This window comes from Schistocerca gregaria, chromosome 4, assembly GCF_023897955.1.
Source record: "Schistocerca gregaria isolate iqSchGreg1 chromosome 4, iqSchGreg1.2, whole genome shotgun sequence".
Lineage (NCBI taxonomy): Eukaryota > Metazoa > Arthropoda > Insecta > Orthoptera > Acrididae > Schistocerca > Schistocerca gregaria.
The window spans coordinates 753,322,141-753,343,690 of NC_064923.1; the positions used below are offsets into that span (position 1 = coordinate 753,322,141).

At 40.3% G+C, this 21,550-nt stretch overlaps 1 protein-coding gene across 15 annotated transcripts in view; it reads left to right on the forward strand.

The window, feature by feature from the left end:
- Window positions 1–21,550, forward strand: part of LOC126365765 (E3 ubiquitin-protein ligase Arkadia-like) — a 323,922-nt gene that overhangs the window by 158,381 nt on the left and 143,991 nt on the right. For 8 of the 15 annotated variants that reach the window (XM_050008274.1, XM_050008281.1, XM_050008275.1 and 5 more), the window contains one exon: window positions 8,541–9,072. In XM_050008274.1, coding sequence (XP_049864231.1) covers window positions 8,541–9,072 — 532 coding nt within the window. Of the gene's footprint in view, window positions 1–8,522; window positions 9,073–21,550 lie in introns of all 15 variants that reach the window. The other 7 variants (XM_050008269.1, XM_050008270.1, XM_050008268.1 and 4 more) reach the window with 1 other exon arrangement.

Here is a 21,550-nt window from a genome sequence, read left to right on the forward strand (position 1 = left end):
TGTCATCTGATCTCATTGAAAAGAAGCAACATCCAAGGAGTATGTATCACAGTTATTGAACACAGCATTGAATGAGAATTGTTTAAACAGCAAAATAATTGTTTAAAGGACAACATACTTTAGAATGTCAGAATCTGGATTCTTCACCATAAAAATGCATGCAGCCATGTGTTACTGCAGCTGAAATATTCATGGAGATTATTTTTCTGCTAGTCATCATTAACACCGATATTTTGTAGTTTCATGTTTGTATAACATAAAAGATTTGTGAATCAATGTGTGACATTGTTTTCTTGTTATGTGTCTTGGGTTGGATATTTTAGTGTGGGTGTTTAATTTTCCCTGTCGTCTTTCCTTGGCTCAAATTTGGTTGAATGAATTTCATTGAAGGACTCTAGGTGAACCTGTAGGCAATTGGGGTATAATTTAAGTAGAGCATTATATTTCTTTATTAGTTGATAAACCATTGAAAAAAGTGTATAAAAGATGCAGCAAGTTGTGCCTGTAAAGGTGCATTCGAGAGTGTGGTTGGATTTGAACCTCTTTTGAATTTTTTTTTTTTGTGTCACTATGGAACTAATGTATGAAGAAATACACTTTTTCAATCTAAGTGTAGTCAGAACATTTTTTTATGCTAATCTCTATTAACTTTGATATTTTGTAGTTTCCTTTTTGTATCACATGAAAGATTCCTGGGTCTGTGAGTGCCATTTTTTTATGGTCATATTACGAAAAGGATATGTTGCCACTTACCATATAGTGAAGATGCTGAGTTGCAGATAGGCACAACAAAAGGACTGCCAAACAAATAAGATTTCAGCCACAAAAGCTTTCATCAGAATTAGACGCATCCACCCCCCCCCCCCCCCCCCCCCACACACACACACACACACACACACACACACACACACGACCGCAGTCTCTGACGTCGGCAGCCAGTGACTGTGGTCATGTGTGTGTTGTGTTTTGATGAATGAGTGTTTGTATGTTGTCTAATTCTGATGAAGGCCTTTGGGGCTGAAAGCTTATTTGTCTGATAGTCTTTTTGTTGTGCCTATCTGTGACTCTGCATCTCCTCTATTTAGTGAGTAGCAATGTATCCTTTTTGTAATGGTGTCTTCATTACATCGTGTGTTTTCCATTGTTTGACTTTTTTTATGATCCATAGTTGCTTTTATTTCCTTGCATAAAATTCTGAGTCACTCAATCAGGTATTCCCATTTGTGTGCAAAATACTGCATTTTGTTGCCCCTATGTGAAGTCATAACTTTCTGAACTTCCAGGCAGATTGAAACAGTGTGTCGAACCGAGACTTAAACTCAGGGCCTTTGCCTACCCAAGCATGACTCATTACCCATCCTCACAGCTTTAATTCCACCTTCCTCCTACCTTCCTACCTTCCAAATTTCATAGTAGCTCTCCTGCTGTGAGGACGGGTCCTCAGTCGTTCTTGGGTAGCTTGGTTGGTACAGCACTTACTCACGAAAGGCAAGGTCCCGAGTTCAAGTCTTGGTCTGGCACATAGTTTTAATCTGTCAGGAAGTTTCATATCAGCACACACTCCGCTGCAATGTGAAAATTTCATTCTCATAACTTTGTTTAGGCAAGTGACATACTATTTCGTATAGACTTCATTTTGCAGCTGAACTTCCCTAATTAATAAAAGACTGAATAGTCAAATACGAGACTGTAACCTGCCACATTATTTGTAATATTATGTTTTCATTTACATTTTGATAAGTGACTTTAAACCACACCAGTTTGCAATTTCTTTCTAAAGTAGAATGGACAGAAAATATGAGATATGAATGAATGGAAAACATTAATTACTCGAATGACCAACAAATTTTTGAAATCCGTAAATACATTCTCCCAGTCAAATTTTACATGGTCTTGTTGAGAATCTATTCCACTTTTCTTGATGTTGACCTCATCCTCACTGAGGTTCAGGTACACACTGCTGTTCATGTTAAACTTAACAAACAATAGTCCATTTGACAGTTGCTGTCCTTCCTGTTTCCTGTGTTCCCTCTCAAACATCTTGTCATTTGAAGCAAACATATTTGTTGAGATGCAGACTCTTTACAGTAGTACACCACCATTCTCACCTATGGCTTCACTGGACATAATTACCCCACCAGCTGAATTCCAAAACAGGTATTTGCTGGCCTGTCACGTCCAATTCTGGTACTGTCGGTTCCTAGAAAAAGGGGGGGGGGAGGGGGCAGCAGCTTAGCAGTACATCTCTTATCACTTAGTCTTATCCTGGGTTTGATTGTATTAATCAGCTACTTCAACAAGGCTGTTGTTGTTGTTGTTGTTGTTGTTGTTGTTGTCTTCAGTCCTGGGACTGGTTTGATGCAGCTCTCCATGCTAATCTATCCTGTGCAAGCTGCTTCATCTCCCAGTACCTACTGCAACCTACATCCTTCTGAATCTGCTTAGTGTACTCATCTCTCGGTCTCCCTCTACGATTTTTACCCTCCACGCTGCCCTCCAATGCTAAATTGGTGATCCCTTGATGCCTCAAAACATGTCCTACCAACCGATCCCTTCTTCTAGTCAAGTTGTGCCACAAACTTCTCTTCTCCCCAATCCTATTCAATACCTCCTCATTAGTTACGTGATCTATCCACCTTATCTTCAGTATTCTTCTGTAGCACCACATTTCGAAAGCTTCTATTCTCTTCTTGTCCAAACTAGTTATCGTCCATGTTTCACTTCCATACATGGCTACACTCCAAACAAATACTTACAGAAACGACTTCCTGATACATAAATCTATATTCGATGTTAACAAATTTCTCTTCTTCAGAAACGCTTTCCTTGCCATTGCCAGTCTACATTTTATATCCTCTCTACTTCGACCATCATCAGTTATTTTGCTCCCCAAATAGCAAAACTCCTTTACTACTTTAAGTGTCTCATTTCCTAATCTAATTCCCTCAGCATCACCCAATTTAATTTGACTACATTCCATTATCCTCGTTTTGCTTTTGTTGGTGTTCATCTTATATCCTCCTTTCAAGACACTGTCCATTCCGTTCAACTGCTCTTCCAAGTCCTTTGCCGTCTCTGAAAGAATTACAATGTCATTGGCAAACCTCAACGTTTTTACTTCTTCTCCATGAATTTTAATACCTACTCCAAATTTTTCTTTTGTTTCCTTTACAGCTTGCTCAATATACAGATTGAATAACATCGGGGAGAGGCTACAACCCTGTCTCACTCCTTTCCCAACCACTGCTTCCCTTTCATGCCCCTCGACTCTTATGACTGCCATCTGGTTTCTGTACAAATTGTAAATAGTCTTTCGCTCCCTGTATTTTACCCCTGCCACCTTTAGAATTTGAAAAAGAGTATTCCAGTCAACATTGTCAAAAGCTTTCTCTAAGTCTACAAATGCTAGAAACGTAGGTTTGCCTTTTCTTAATCTTTCTTCTAAGATAAGTCGTAAGGTCAGTATTGCCTCACGTGTTCCAACATTTCGACGGAATCCAAACTGATCCTCCCCGAGGTCCGCATCTACCAGTTTTTCCATTCGTCTGTAAAGAATTCGCGTTAGTATTTTGCAGCTGTGACTTATTAAACTGATAGTTCGGTAATTTTCACATCTGTCAGCACCTGCTTTCTTTGGGATGGGAATTATTATATTCTTCTTGAAGTCTGAGGGTATTTCGCCTGTCTCATACATCTTGCTCACCAGCTGGTAGAGTTTTGTCATGACTGGCTCTCCCAAGGCCGTCAGTAGTTCTAATGCGATGTTGTCTACTCCGGGGGCCTTGTTTCGAATCAGGTCTTTCAGTGCTCTGTCAAACTCTTCACGCAGTATCATATCTCCCATTTCGTCTTCATCTACATCCTCATCCATTTTCATAATATTGTCCTCAAGTACATCGTCCTTGTATAAACCTTCTATATACTCCTTCCACCTTTCTGCCTTCCCTTCTTTGCTTAGAACTGGGTTGCCATATGAGCTCTTGATATTCATACACGTGGTTCTCTTCTCTCCAAAGGTCTCTTTAATTTTCCTGTAGGCAGTATCTATCTTACCCCTAGTAAGATAAGCTTCTACATCCTTACATTTGTCCTCTATCCATCCCTGTTTAGCCATTTTGCACTTCCTGTCGATCTCATTTTTGAAACGTTTGTATTCCTTTTTGCCTGCTTCATTTACTGCATTTTTATATTTTCTCCTTTCATCAATTAAATTCAATATTTATTCTGTTACCCAAGGATTTCTAGCAGCCCTCGTCTTTTTACCTACTTTATCCTCTGCTGCCTTCACTACTTCATCCCTCAGAGCTACCCATTCTTCTTCTACTGTATTTCTTTCCCCCATTCCTGTCAATTGTTCCCTTATGCTCTCCCTGAAACTCTGTACAACCTCTGGTTCTTTCAGTTTATCCAGGTCCCATCTCCTTAAATTCCCACCTGTTTGCAGTTTCTTCAGTTTTAATCTACAGGTCATAACCAATAGATTGTAGTCAGAGTCCACATCTGCCCCTGGAAATATCTTACAACTTAAAACCTGGTTCCTAAATCTCTGTCTTACCATTATATAATCTATCTGATACCTTTTAGTATCTCCAGGGTTCTTCCATGTATACAACCTTCTTTCATGATTCTTAAACCAAGTGTTAGCTGTGATTAAGTTATACTCTGTGCAAAATTCTACTAGGCAGCGTCCTCTTTCATTTCTTAGCCCCAATCCATATTCACCTACTATGTTTCCTTCTCTCCCTTTTCCTACACTCGAATTCCAGTCACTCATTACTATTAAATTTTCGTCTCCCTTCACTATCTGAACAATTTCTTTTATTTCATCGTACATTTCTTCAATTTCTTCGTCATCTGCAGAGCTAGTTGGCATATAAACTTGTACTACTGTAGTAGGTGTGGGCTTTGTATCTATCTTGGCCACAATAATGCGTTCACTATGCTGTTTGTAGTAGCTTACCCGCATTCCTATTTTCCTATTCATTATTAAACCTACTCCTGGATTACCCCTATTTGATTTTGTATTTATAACCCTGTAGTCACCTGACCAGAAGTCTTGTTCCTTCTGCCACCGAACTTCACTAATTCCCACTATATCTAACTTTCACCTATCCATTTCCCTTTTTAAATTTTCTAACCTACCTGCCCGATTAAGGGATCTGACATTCCACACTCCGATCCGTAGAACGCCAAAATAAGGCTATGACTACCTAAAATCTGTCCTGGGATGAGGTCCATTCTATTCTGTCTGACATTTTGTCTACCACACCTAGAATAACATTTGTCGCCCTCCGCCCAATTTCCACAATATCCTTGCTATAAGGCTTGCCTTACATCCCCTCCTACCATCACCTGCATCAGCCCTGTAACTTGCGAAACATATGCTACCAATCAAGTTATCAATTTAGAAGAATGAACATAGACTGCTAACACACAGTTTTCTGTTGCAGATCACACTCTACTACATGGCCTTGGTACCTATTTCACCACATGTGCAATCTAAATTTTCTTCCTGACACCAGTTTCTCAGAACTCCACAGGTGGGAACTGGTGCTACAACATGCTCTTGGTTCTTGCCACCCACCTGCTCTTCATTTACATTAATTTCTTCTCAATAACTATTTCTTTCTTCACTCCCTTTTAGTTTCTGTACCTTTTATTTTCTAACTTATCTATTTTTCCCCACCCTCCACCTCTGCCACATACAGTGCACTTAGCTTTCAAATCTTATTAGTTTTTGCATGAAGGTTTGTCAGAAATCTCTGTCTTGTGTGTTATCCTATCTTCCATCTTTTAAGTTCTCAGGTTCAAAATCTTGTCCAGTCCAGTCCCCAATAATCAGCGTTTCCTGTCCGTCACATCTGGTAAGTCTCTGCTGATATGGAGCTCTGGGCGACTTTTCTGAACTTCCTCCATTTCCAAAAACTTGCCGATCCTTTTCCTTCAGCCCTCTTCCTTCCCTTTCAACACTTCTGCCTGAAGAAGGAGCCACTGGCTCTGAAACCTTGCACATTTACTTAATCTTAATACATGTTTTCTCGTGCCACCACATGGTGAGCAGATTTTTTTTCTATTCAATTATGTAAAAAAAATGTATGGCTGACATATAAATTGAAATGTGTGTCTGTGGACGAAATAGGCTAGTTTCTTCATAATTTCAAAAATTCACAACTTGTCGATCACAGTGAAAACTACTGAGACAGGGCTTTTTAATTCATAGGCATTTATTTATATCAAGTGCTTTGGATTGTTGGTAGGATGCAGTTGCCTATTCATACTTAATATAATCTCTCAACAGGGTGGCTCTGCAGTCAATTTGTAACTTGTAGAAATGACAAGTAACACTGTAAAGAGCTGTTTAATTTATTCATTAATGTGTGACTGATTTCAGTCAGAGAGCTCTTTTTTTGCCCATTTGGATACACCATTCAGTTACCAACAGTTACAAAATACACTAATTTTTTAAACATGCATACAAATTACTTTAAAATAACAAAACACTATTTCTTCATTATGAGCAAAAAAGGAAAAGCTTCTTAATTTCTGAGCACTGAAGTAGCAATTAAATATTTTTCACAAAAAAAGTGTACAAACAGGTTTGTGCAGTCACTTTGAGATACTAGCAATTATTTTAATTCTAAGATGGTAATTGCAAATTGATATCATTCAAGGATCAAAGAATGCTATCAAATACAGTTTTCTGTAAACACTGAGGGTTACAAACATACATGAAAAACACAATTTCAGAATATATTATAATTATAAATATTTTTTATTCATGTTGAGGTACCTACAGGACTAATCATCATCTAAAAGAACAACAAATTGGAAAGGATATGTTGTTAATTGTCATGCTCAGGTCTGCCCCCATGAATGACCAACCGCAATCTTTGGCCAAGAGACAGCTGTTGCAGAACATGCTGCGCAACATGGTGTGCTTCACTTTAATGACTGCTTCACAGCTGGCCCACACGGGGCTCACAGTTCTTTAGTGAGTTCGTGTATGGCACATACAGAGCCCTGAGCTATTGCAGTCTAGTCTTCCTTCCCGGACTGCCTTTACTTCCCTGTGCACCTCCCCATCCACACTCCTTCCCCACTGCCCCTTTATTTCCCTCTCTTCGTGTTCTTACTTATGTTGGCCTAGATATCCACCCGGTTTCCTGTATTCCTTGTGGATTTGTTTCCCTTGCCTTTTCTCTTTCAACTTTTCTGGCGTTTTTCGTCCCTTGCAAGCACACAGAAGTGCTGCAACACGATGTGGCATTGACTTGACAAATGTCTGAATTCGTGCTGGAGGGTATTGACACACGTATGCTGCAGGGCTGTCTGTAAATCTGTAAGAGTACAGGGGAGGTGGAAATCTCCTCTGAACAGGATGTTGCAATGCATCCCAGATATGCTCAATAAAGTTCATGTCTGGGGAGTTCGGTGGCCAGCGGAAGTGTTTAAACTCAGAAGAGTGTTCCTGGAGCCACTCTGTAGCAATTCTGGAGACGTGGGGTGTTGCATTGTCCTGCTGGAATTGCTCTAGTCTGCTGGAATGCACAATGGACACGAATGGATGCAGGTGATCAGACAGTATGCTTTAAGAGTCGTATCTAGATGTATCAGGGGTCCCATATCACTCCAACTGCACACGCCCCACATCATTACATAGTCTCCACCAGCTTAACTGTCCTCTACTGACATGCAGGGTCCATGGAATCATGAGGTTGTCTCTATACCTGTACATGTCCATCCACTCGATGCAATTTGAAGTGAGACTTGTGTGACAGGCAACATGTTTCCAGTCATTAAAAGTCCAATGTCAGTGTTTACAGGCCCAGACAAGGCGTAAAGCTTCGTGTCAAGCAGTCATCGAGGGCACATGAGTGGGCGTTTGGCCCCGAAAGCCCACATCGATGATTTTTCTTTGAATGGTTCCCAATCTGACACTTGTTGATGGCCGAGCATTGAAATCTGCAGCAGTTTGTAGAGGGGTTGCACTTGTCACATTGAACGATTCTCTTCAGTCATCGTTGGTCCCGTCCTTGCAAGTTCTTTCTCCGGCTGCAGCGATGCCAGAGATATGATGTTTTACTGGATTCCTGATGTTCATGGTACACTCATGAAATGGTCATACAGGAAAATCCCCTCTTCATTGCTACCTTGGAGATGTTGTGTCCCATCACTCGTGTGCCGACTATAACACCGCATTCAAACTCACTTAATCCTTGATAACCTGCCATTGTAGCAACAGTAACCAATCTAACATCTGCGCGAGGAACTTGTTGTCTTATATAGTTGTTGCCGACCACAGTGCCGTATTATGCCTGTTCACATATCTCTGTATCTGAATACATATGCCTATTTCTTTGGCACTTCAGTGTGTGTGGTATATATATTATTTGTGTGGAGAATATTGTTGGATACCATATGAAAAATGGAATTCAGTTTGCTACTTGTCCTTATTTGTTGATTAAATTAACATTGTGTGTTCAGCCAGCACATTGCTAGCATCAACTGTGTTATGTTTGCAGTTTTCAATTTCTTTGCAGATGCAGCACCAGCAGCAGTCTCAGCAGCAGCGACAGCAGCAACAAAGCACTGTTGGAAATAGTCAAATGAATACCGATAGTGGTGCAGTGCCTGTTGTTGATTTGACTCAGGAATCTGATGAGGAGATGCCTATGGTTGCCCCAGTGCCATTAACATCAATGCCACCAGGAGGGACACGACCAGGCATTATATCTAGGCATCCTGCACGATTGAATTATCCAGCAGTGCCAGCACCTGCCCCTGCGCCAACATCATTCTCAGTTGGCTGTCGAGCAAGATGTCGAAGTAGGGGTGACTTAGCATCTGCGGTTGGTCCTACACCTATGGGACCTGTTACTGGACATCTGGGGAGCTCAGTTGGCCCTGGACCCGGTCCAATTGCCACTGACTCACATCGATGTTATTCGGCACCTTGGATGCACCCCTGTCCTGCTGTTACACCACACGCTCATGGTCATGTCCACAGTCACAGCCACACACATGGTCACAATCATAATTCTCATGGATACAATGGTGGCCGGTTTTATGTAGGTAAGTGTTAGTAACCCTGATTGAAATGAAGTAGTTTTGCCTGGACACATGACTATGCACACCAGTGTTTGCACACACACACACACACACACACACACACACACCACATTCATCTGTTAAACATTTATACGCCTGTATTTTTATGCAAGAAATTAAGTTGTTGATTGTGTATTTTGCATCTTATGATTGCATTATTGGCAGGGCCATTAAGTGATTGGCAGGTACATAAATGAGACTGAACTCATAGCTAAGCTTTCAGACAATGTCACTTGCACACACACACACACACACACACACACACACACACACACACACACACACGTTACCAGCACTTAGAACCATTAATATCCTTTTGTGTGTGTGTGTGTGTGTGTGTGTGTGTGTGTGTGTGTGTGTGTGTGTGTGTGTGTGTGCGCGCGCGCGCACGCACACACACGCGTTTTTTTGTATGTTGGTCTGTTAACTCCGATGAAGGACATTGTATGATAGCTTAACTATGAGTTTAAACCCATCCTATGTGACTGTGTATTGCTGTATGCCTTGATTATGTGATTAGTGCTTATCTTTACTTCTTCTATTGTGTGTCCCCCCATCCAGGACTTTCCAGTATTTTATTAACATGTTTTACATCTCTTTTTGGGGGCTTTGACACAAGATCGTTGTCTTTTGGATGAGTAAGGGGGTGGGGGTGGGGGAGGACTTCTTTCCTCTGTCGTTTAATTAATGTTCTTGGCTCCTGACAGTATGAAATGAAGTCCCGAATTTAGTTGAATTTATTTGATGTTTGTCACACACAGATACGACGTTTTGCTATGTATTCATTGCTGTTTTTACACTACTGGCCATTAAAATTGCTACACCAAGAAAAAATGCAGATGATAAACAGGTATTCATTGGACAAATATATTATACTAGAACTGACATGTGATTACATTTTCACGCAATTTGGGTGCATAAATCCTGAGAAATCAGTACCCAGAACAACCACCTCTGGCCGTAATAATGGCCTTGATGTGCCTGCCCATTGAATCAAACAGAGCTTGAATGGTGTGTACAGGTACAGCTGCCCATGCAGCTTCAACACGATACCACAGTTCATCAAGAGTAGTGACTGGCGTATTGTGACGAGCCAGTTGCTCGGCCACCATTGACGAGCAGTTTTCAATTGATGAGAGATCTGGAGAATGTGCTGGCCAGGGAAGCAGTCGAACATTTTCTGTATCCAGAAAGCCCCATACAGGATCTGCAACATGTGGTCGTGCATTATCCTACTGAAATGTAGGGTTTCGCAAGGATCGAATGAAGGGTAGAGCCACGGGTCGTAATACATCTGAAATGCAACGTCCACTGTACAAAGTGCCATCAATGTGAACAAGAGATGACCAAGTCGTGTAACCAGTGGCACCCTACACCATCACGCCTGGTGATACGCCAGTATGGCGATGATGAATACACACTTCCAATGTGTGTTCACTGTGATGTCACCAAATATGGATGCAACCATCATGATGCTGTAAACAGAACCTGGATTCATCCAAAAAAATGATGTTTTGCCATTTGTGCACCCAGGTTCATCGTTGAGTACACCATTGCAGGCGCTCCTGTCTGTGATGCAGCGTCTAGGGTAACCACAGCCATGGTCTCTGAGCTGATAGTCCATGCTGCTGCAAATGTCATTGAGCTGTTCTTGCAGATGGTTGTTGTCTTGCAAACGTCTGTGTCTGTGTATGTGCGGATGGATATGTGTGTGTGTGCGAGTGTACACCTGTCCTTTTTTTTCCCCATAAGGGAAGTCTTTGCGCTCCCAGGATTGGAATGACTCCTTACCCTCTCCCTTAAAACCCACATCCTTTCGTCTTTCCCTCTCCTTCCTGAAGAAGCAACTATCGGTTGCAAAAGCTAGTAATTCTGTGTGTGTGTTTTGTTCATTGTGCCTGTCTGCCGGCGCTTTCCCGCTTGGTAAGTCTTGGAATCTTTGTTTTTAATATATTTTTCCCATGTGGAAGTTTCTTTCTATTTTATTTACTCATTATTACATATTATTTCCAATAACACTAAACAGGTATCGCCGTTATATTTTAATTGTATTCAAAAGCATGTTATTATTATTATGACCGACCAAATCGTAACAAATTGCATAGCGTGCGTTTTTAACAATAGCTTTAGACTCGCCCAGCCTTTATTCAGGCAATATAATATATAAATATAGACAGGACCCAAAGATCGATCTCTCTACCATAACCAATACAGGCAAATATGCTATTCAAGTTCCGCTATATCTATCTTGACTCGTATTGTTACAAGGTGCACACTTGCGTTTCACAGTTGTTTATTTTCACTGTTCACAGCCCCATATATACACGTTTAATATGGCCAGTGCACTATTGTTTAACTTTTGATAAGCCTCATTAATAATTTGCAGATGAACATCCCCAAACTGCTACTATTGAACATCTACGAGCAATAAAAACCTAACCACACAGTTCTTGAAGAATAACAAGGGATGTATGGAGCAGACACAGTCATTGTTTTAACTCACGACCTAATTGTGTTACACGTATTTCACGGATGCATTGTTGTTGATCTAACAAATACAGGTTCCTCGTCTGAAACTCGGCTGTGGACTGACTGTCTCAGGACCAAAAATTGGGCCCTTATATATCCTAACAATAATAGGTGCTGGAACTACACATTGTTTGATGTTTAATTTACAGAAATTACAATTAAAGCTTAACTCATTAAATTAACTGAATACATCAAAAAATTGGTTCTTTTTAACAGTTTCTTCTTCTACAAGAATTAGGCCGAATTATTTGTTTAAATGATGAAATTAACATCTATAGTTATGCAAACAATACTTTTGACAACTTTTAATTACTTGGAATTCGTTAAGGGATGGTTTTGCTAACATGTTTTCAAATAGAGCCATATAAATACTTAAAGAATGTTAGTGTTTTGTCTTCCAAATGTTTATAATTATTATTGAATTTATATTTGTTTATAAGTTAACAATAGAATTTAAGTTACGAAACAGTTACTGATTTCACCCTATAACAAAATTATTAATTAGTAATAGTCAAAAAATTAGAAGATAAATTACATATAAAAAGTAAGAATAAACTCCATCTAGTGTTATATTCTTCAAAACTGTGGGCCCACCTTTCTCTTTCATGAAAATGCAGAGTATACTCACATATGTTAATTGTAATTAGTTAAAAATGAAAAATGAATTTTAAGGAGGCAGATTGCAAAACAAGAGGGGAAGTAAAAATATCCCCATTTGCTTCATCACATCACCCCATCACTGGATTGACCAGATAGATATTGCAAAAAGCTAACTGGGAAATTCAATGACCACAAGTGGCCCAAGAAGTAGGGTTTAAAATCTACACACACAAAAAATATTACATATGAAATCTTATCAGAGCTATACATTACAATTTTTTAAAATTTATGCTTATATGAAGTAGCCGGATTGAACTAGCCAGGATTGGAAATCGAACAGAAGGGTATGAAAAGGTTATGGGTAAATTTGGAGAGGATATGGAGGCCAACAGGAACGGGAAACAACTCTTGGATTTCTGTGCCAGTATGGGCTTAGTAATCACAAATTCCTTTTTCAAACATAAGAACATTCACCAGTATACTTGGGAAGGCAGGGGAACCAGACCTGTCATTGACTATATAACAACAGATCAGGAATTCAGGAGGGCTGTGAGGGACACACATGTATTCAGGGGATTCTATGATGACACTGATCATTATTTAATCTGCAGTGAAATTGGGATTGTGAGGCCGAAAGTGCAGGAGGTCAGGTCCATATGTAGGAGGATAAGAGTGGAGAAACTTCAGGATAAGGAAATCAGGCTCAAGTACATAACAGCGATCTCAGAAAGGTACCAGTTAGTTGAATGTAGTCAATTACAGTCATTGGAAAAGGAATGGACAAGGTACAAGGACACAGTACTAGAAGTGGCTAAAGAATGTCTTGGAACAGTAGTGTGTAAAAGTAGGATGAAGCAAACAGCTTGGTGGAATGGCAGTGTCAAGGCAGCCTGTAAAAGGAAAAAGAAGTCGTATCAAAAATGGCTACATACTAGAACTCAGGTAGACAGAGAAAGTTATGTTGAAGAAAGAAACAGAGCCAAACAGATAATTGCAGCATCCAAGAAGAAATCTTGGGAAGACTTAGGAAACAGGTTGGATACTATGGGTCAAGCTGCTGGAAAACCATTCTGGAGTGTAATTAGCAATCTTTGAAAGGGAGGTAAGAAGGAAATGACAAGTATTTTGGACAAGTCAGGAAAACTGCTGGTGAATCCTGTGGATGCCTTGGGCAGATGGAGGGAATATTTTGAAGAGTTGCTCAATGTAGGTGAAAATACGATCAGCAATGTTTCAGATTTCGAGGTATAATGGGATAGGAATGAGGATGGAAATAAAATCACAATTGAGGAAGTGGAGAAAATGGTCAATAGATTTCAGTGCAATAAAGCAACTGGGATGGATGAAATTAAGCCAGAACTCATCAAATACAGTGGAACGTTGGGTCTTAAATGGCTACACAGGATAATTGAAATGGCCTGGGAGTCGGGACAGGTTCCATCGGACTGGACAAAAGCAGTAATCACACCAGTCTTTAAACATGGAAACAGAAAAGATTGTACCAACTACAGAGGTATCTCTTTAATCAGCGTTGTGGGTAAAATCTTCTCAGGTATTGTTAAAAGGAAAGTGCGAGTATTAGTTGAGGACCAATTGGATGAAAATCAGTGTGGGTTTAGGCCTCTTAGAGGTTGTCAGGACCAGATCTTTAGCTTACGGCAAATAATGGAGAAGTGTTATGAGTGGAACAGGGAACTGTATCTATGCTTTATAGATCTAGAAAAGGCATATGACCGGGTTCCTAGGAGGAAGTTATTGTCTGTTCTACGAGATTATGGAATAGGAGGCAAACTTTTGCAAGCAATTAAAGGTCTTTACATGGATAATCAGGCAGCAGTAAGAGTTGACGGTAAATTGAGTTCATGGTTCAGAGTAGTTTCAGGGGTAAGACAAGGCTGCAACCTGTCTCCACTGTTGTTCATATTATTTATGGATCATATCTTGAAAACAATAGACTGGCTGGGTGACATCAAGATATGTGAAGACAAAATAAGCAGTCTTGCATATGCGGATGACTTAGTTGTGATGGCAGATTCGATTGAAAGTTTGCAAAGTAATATTTCAGAACTAGATCAGAAATGTAAGGACTATGGTATGAAAATTAGCATCTCCAAAACAAACGTAATGTCAGTGGGAAAGAAATATAAACGGATTGAGTGCCAAATAGAAGGAACAAAGTTAGAACAGGTGGACAGTTTCAAGTACTTAGGTTGCATGTTCTCACAGGATGGCAACATAGTGAAAGAACTGGAAGCGGAGGTGTAGCAAAGCTGATGCAGTGAGCGCTCAGCTACGATCTACTCTCTTCTGCAAGAAGGAAGTCAGTACCAAGACTAAGTTATCTGTGCATCGTTCAATCTTTTGACCAACTTTGTTGTATGGGAGCGAAAGCTGGGTGGATTCAGGTTACCTAATTCAACAAGGTTGAGGTTACAGATATGAAAGTAGCTAGGATGATTGCAGGTACTAGTAGATGGGAACAATGGTAGGAGGGTGTCCACAATGAGGAAATCAAAGAAAAACTGGGAATGAACTCTATAGATGTAGCAGTCAGGATGAACAGGCTTAGATGGTGGGGTCATGTTACACGCATGAAAGAAGCAAGGTTACCCAAGAGACTCATGGGTTCAGCAGTAGAGGGCAGGAGGAGTCTGGGCAGACCAAGGAGAACGTACCTGGATTCGGTTAAGAATGATTTTGAAGTAACAGGTTTAACATCAGAAGAGGCACCAATGTTAGCACTGAATAGGGGATCATGGAGGAATTTTATAAGGGGGCTATGCTCCAGACTGAACACTGAAAGGCATAATCAGTCTTAAATGATGATGATGAACTTTGTACAGTATCACAAAAGATCCCAAAGTAATACTTTTAACAAAAATTATGTGTCTTCATCATAAGTGATAACCTTTTTGGGTAAATGAAGATTACATTTAAAGATACATATCATTTGTACAAGTCCTGTCTTGCTTAATAAAAATTGATCCTCATGGGTACAAAAAAGTTAAATTGCACTGTGCATTGCAGTTCATTTTTAGACAGAAAATTTCACTTCCTTAATATTTAGTAATTTTCATAAGCACTTTCACATTTTGAATGAGCTTTTACACATTTTCTCACCAAGTTGTCCATGCCTTCAACAGGTCCAAATGGCCGTTAGTAAGGAAATGTATTGCTATCAGTTCCCTTGGAGGTGATTCTCCTCCATCACAGTACATGAAAAAATTAGACAAAGTACCCTACTTTAGTACACTTACTGTAAATTCTAACTTAAGTCTAAGAAAACAATGTGTAACACTAATGGCAAATGATAGTCATTACATCATAAATAAATACATTATGCAGTTCTCATAAATAATTAGCCATAAAATTGACTTTAGTATGAAAGATTTGGGCTAGAAAAAATTTAAAATTGAGTTCTCATTTCACTACAAGAAAGTACTCTCTAAGTCATAACTGTCTGAAACTGGTTGAACTTGAAAGATTTTGATCTCTTTTTCCATTTACAAAATAGCAAAAACTCAAGATGTGCTGTAGCATAGATTTACTAATCATTACATTATGAAAAAAGAATAGTGCCACCTTCACATAACTTAATTACTGTTCAACTCAAAAGATTAAGGGGATGGAAATTGTACCAAATCATAGCTCCACTTGTCTACTCAACTCTGAGCACTACTCTCATTGAATCAGAAAATTAAATCCTCTCAAAATGCTACCAAATAGTTGACCTGTCAGAATGTTCACATCAGTCTAGTACCATAGTTATCAGTTAATCAGCAAAATTACTTTTGTTCATCCCGGTATTACCACTATAAGCCCACAATTTGTCAGAAAACAAATAGAAGTTTTCAGATAGCCTATAGATCCAATAACGCAGCGTGACTTGTACCTAACTAAAATTTTGCTGTTTCTGGTAATCTCTCATTCCAGCTGCACTGCCAGGAATTGCACAATGTAAACATTACCCAATGTTGCATACTTCAGAATTATATCATCAGTACAGCTATGCCACATTTGCTTGTATACAGTTATCTTTTTCGTTAATCATGTCTGTCAGCTCAATTATTTTAATTATTTTACTTATCTTTCTTACCTCATTAGTTAGTGGAGTGCATTCTCAAAAAAATCCCTATTGCAGAGACAGACTCCCTAACGATTAAGACCCCAACATTATTCGTTATTTTATCATTTCATTATTGTTTCATTATCTAATAAATAAACACCTGCTCTGCTTATCTACTGCAAATTGACTCTGCTGGAAAACACTTCACCACAACAGATCCTTATGCTAAGGCAAACTTAACTCTCATGACCGATCAGACAAAGTTATTGCTTAGAATAATTATTATTTTACTGTATTCCATCAAATTGCTTAATATTCTAGCCTGAAGGGTGATATGCATACAAGCCTTGGTTATTCTTTCCACTACATTACTCCAGGCAACAATGTTTAAAGTTGTAATTCCTTAATGTTAGAAAAGACTGTACCAACAGTTAGATAGTTATCCCCATATACTGATTGCACTAAAAACAAACACTTCTGTTATACCACAATTAATGTTAAGATATCATATTTAAGATGGATTTTACTGCATATTGCCTCTGCTGCTGCACCAATGATCTGATTACTTCAGATGTTAATTACAGTTTTCAGATAATCAACACCTTTTCCTCCACATATGCTGACACCTTTAATTTTCTGTTTACCTTACTTTTTTTTTAGATAGAAATTCTTTAATCATTGTACCAATTTGCTTTCTTCCATCCTCTTATGATTGCATTACTTATCACTAACACAACATAACACTGGATAAAACTTTTCTATAATATTTCTATACTAAAGCATCCTACTGCACAAAATCACATGACAGTTAAGAAGAGAGTGTTTCTGATTCACTGATAAAGTACAGATAGAATGGAAGAAGAGTTTGACTGCCCCGTGAAACATGAAAAACAGGACAGACAACTGGGGTAAGCATTATCAACACATAATGGATCCAACACAGAATGTTGAACCCCCTACTTGCTATTTGCACAGGAAATTAAGTCTCAAATATAACATCAAGCTGAGATTTTGAATCACCAAGAGATTGTTCTCCTGTCCTGCCAATTCCACAGTTAATAGTACCTCCTGTTTTACACTCTTTGATAGTTTATCAGTAGCACTAATAATTCTTGTTCCAGAAACATGCATCACTACTATACTCTTTGTGTTCTTAATAGATTCAAAAAATGCTTGTGGATTGTCATTCAAATCACTACCACTGTCTAGTAAACACTTAACTTGTATACCTTGTACATTTGCAGTTAATACAGGGTGCCACACTTCCTTTTTACTTACCATGTGATCTTCTTCGAATAACAAATCCTCATTAATCTTTTCCCTGGAAAAACTATCATCCTGCTTACCAAAATGATTACCAGACCCACTGCCACTTTCTCTTCCACCTATTTCTCTATATTAGCCAGTTTTGAATCTAGATTTTCATGTACTTTTTCCACATTTACATTTCACAGTTCTTTACTTTCACTGTTCACAACCCCCCCCCCCCCCCCCCCCCAATATTACACATTTAACATGGTCAGTACACTATTGTTGTTAATAGTTTGCTGGTGAACAGCCACAAACTGCTACAATAGTTTACAATAGTTTACTATTGAACATCTATAAGCAGTATAAACCTAACCACACAGTTCTTGAAGAATAACAAGATACATATGGAACAGATACAGTAATTGTTTTAACTCATGGCCTAATTGTGTTATACGTATTTCACGGAATCATTGTCATTGATCTAAACAACACAGGTTCCTCATCTGTCGGGACCAAAAATGGGCCCTTATATATCCCAACAATAATAGGTAATAGGTATTGGAACTACACATTATTTGATGTTTAATTTACAGAAATTACAATTAAAACTTAACTCTTTAAATTAACTGAATACATCGAAAAATTGGTTCTTTTTAACAGTTTCTTCTACTACAAGAATTAGGCCGAATTATTTGTTTAAATGATGAAATTAACATCTATAGTTATGCAAACAATACTTTTGACAAAACTTTTAACTACTTTGGAATTAGTTAAGGGATGGCTTTGCTAACATGTTTTCGAATAGAGCCATATAAATACTTAAAGAATGCTAGTGTTTTGTCTTTCAAATGTTTATAATTATTGTTGTTGTTGTTGTTGTAGTTGTGGTCTTCAGTCCTGAGACTGGTTTGATGCAGCTCTCCATGCTACTCTATCCCGTGTAAATGTCTTCATCTCCCAGTACCTACTGCAGCCTACATCCTTCTGAATATGCTTAATGTATTCAACTCTTGGTCTCCCTCTACAATTTTTACCCTCCACACTGCCCTCCAATACTAAATTTGTGATCCCCTGATTCCTCAGAACATGTCCTACCAACCGATCCCTTCTTCTACTCAAGTTGTGCAACAAACTTCTCTTCTCCCCAATCCTGTTCAATACTTCCTCATTAGTTATGTGATCTACCCATCTAGTCTTCAGCATTCTTCTGTAGCACCACATTTCGAAAGCTTCTATTCTCTTCTTGTCTAAACTATTTATCGTCCATGTTTCACTTCCATACATGGCTACACTCCATACAAATACTTTCAGAAACGACTTCTGACACTTAAATCTATACTCGATGTTAACAAATTTCTCTTCTTCAGAAACGCTTTCCTTGCCATTACCAGTCTATATTTTATATCCTCTCTACTTCGACCATCATCAGTTATTTTGCTCCCCAAATAGCAAATCTCCTTTACTACTTTAAGTGTCTCATTTCCTAATGTAATTCCCTCAGCATCATCCGACTTAATTCGACTACATTCCCTTATTATTATTATTATTATTATAGAATTTATATTTGTTTATAAGTCAACAATAGAATTTAAGTTACGAAACAATTACTGATTTCACCCTATAACAAAAGTATTAAGTAGTAATAGTCAAAATAAGTTAGAAAATCAAATACATACGTGAAACCAAGCACAAATTCGATCTAGTGTTATATTCTTTAAAACTGCGGGCCCATCTTCCTCTTTCATGAAAATGCAGATTAAACTCACATATGTTAATTGTAATTAGTTAAAAATGAAAATGAATTCTAAGGAGGCAGATGGCAAACCAAGAGGGGAACTAAAAATATCCCAGCTGGCTTCATCACATACTGACTGAGCTGACTATCAAAGAATGCCTCCCATGGACAATTTTAATCTGCCAGGCAGTTTCAAATTGGCACACACACTACTGAAAAGTGAAAATTCATTCTGGAAATGATCTCCTAGGCTGCAGCTTAGCCATTTCTCCACAGTATCCTTTTTTACATGAGTGCTAGTCCTGTAAGGTATGAAGGAGAATCGGTAATGTTTGGAAGGTAAGAGAAGTGGAAGTAAAGCTCTGAGGGCAGTCATGAGTCATGTTTGGATAGCCCCCTGTGGGTTCGGGGGTAAGAATAGGCCCACGGTATTCCTGCCTGTCGTAAGAGGCGACTAAAAGGAGTCTCAAACGTTTTGGCCTTGTGAGATGGTCCCCTAACGGGTTTGACCTCCATCCTTCTAAATTTTCCGAAGAGCGAGCCGATTGGGGAATGGCGCCTTACAAGGAGCGATGTGTCCATCATGCATTACCATCTCTAGCCAGGTTTGTCGTCATCGCTTAGCAGTCCCGCTCACCTACCATCTCTTGGGCGTGGATTTGTTCTTGGGTGCAGTTTATTGCAGTCTGCTATGCTGTGTCGCTTTATGCGCCAATGACGATATTGGACTACATCGCTTGAAATACAGCACGGTAGCCAGTCTGTTGTGGTGGGGCCGCCATGTACCCTGTTGGTTGTAGCCCCCTGACTACACAGGGATCGCTCTGCTGATGCCAGCGCCGTTAACTCCCCACGTATGCCAAGGAGTAGATGCCTATCTCCTTGGGGCATTGGGACTCCCGGCAATGGCCATCCTGCCAGGTGGTCGTTGCTGAGGCTGGGTGGCGCCCGTGGGGAGGGCCCTTGGTCGGAGTAGGTGGCATCAGGGCGGATGACCCGCAATGAAGCGTGGTACATTATCTCTTGCTGGCGGCCAGCCGCCAGCAGTCTCTTAGCGTTCCAGGGCTCAATACAACGCAACTACATATGACCCCAAATCGTTCCCCTCCCTGGCTACACCATGGGAGGAACGAAAGACTAAGGATGCCAGCGAAACGTACTCGCCCCACTACCTGGTGTGTACGAGAGCTGATGGTGAATCCTTTACATCCATGAAGCCTCAGTTCTTCGTCGAGCACTTAGAGGACAAGTTCGGGGAGGTGGAGGGCTTGTCCAAAATGCGCTCGGGCTCGGTTTTGGTCAAATCGGCGTCCTCCGCCCAGTCCCGCCGGTTACTCGATTGTAACAAGCCGGGGGATGTTCCGGTTACAATCACGCCCCATAAGAGTCTTAATATGGTCCAGGGCATAAAATTCCATCGGGACCTTCTATTGCAGTCCGATGTCGAGCTTCGCGCCAATTTAGAGCGGCGAGGTGTTCACTTCGTCCGGCGCGTACATTGTGGTCCAAGGGATAAGCAGGTTGCCACCAGTGCCTTCATCTTGGCCTTCGAGGGTGATACTTTACCTGAGAAGGTCAAGGTGATGGTCTATCGTTGTGACGTCAAGCCATATATCCCTCCCCCGATGCGGTGCTTTAAGTGCTGGAAGTTCGGGCATATGTCTTCCCGCTGTACTTCCAGCCTCACATGTCGAGATTGTGGACGCCCATCACATCCCAATACTCCATGTGCTCCACCTCCCATCTGTGTAAACTGCGGAGAGCACCACTCGCCTTGCTCGCTGGACTGCAGGATCTTCCAGAAAGAGCGCAAAATCATGGAGTATAAGACCCTGGACCGCCTGACATACACTGAGGCCAGGCAGAAGTTCGAACGCCTCCATCCTGTTCGAATGACTGCCTCTTACGCCGCGGCTACTACTGTTATGGCCCCATTAGCTCTCCCTTAGACTGCCACCTCTCAGAGCCGGAATGCTACACCTGCCCCCTTGATGGTGGGGGGCACTTCACTCCCTGCTGCTCCTGCACTACCTGCCTCAGGAGCAGCAACCCCCCAACCATCGGGGACATCAGTCCCCACTTCTAAGCTGGGGAAGCCTCAAACTTCCCCGGCTCGAATAGCACGGAAAGGGTCCCTTGGGTCCCTTCCCAGGTTTCCGCCTCTGGGAAGGGTGACGTCAGCCAATGGAAGAAAAGCAGACCAGCGGCTGGTCGCAGGGCTTCCCGCTCCTCCTCCGTCCCGGAGACTGACTCGCTGGAGC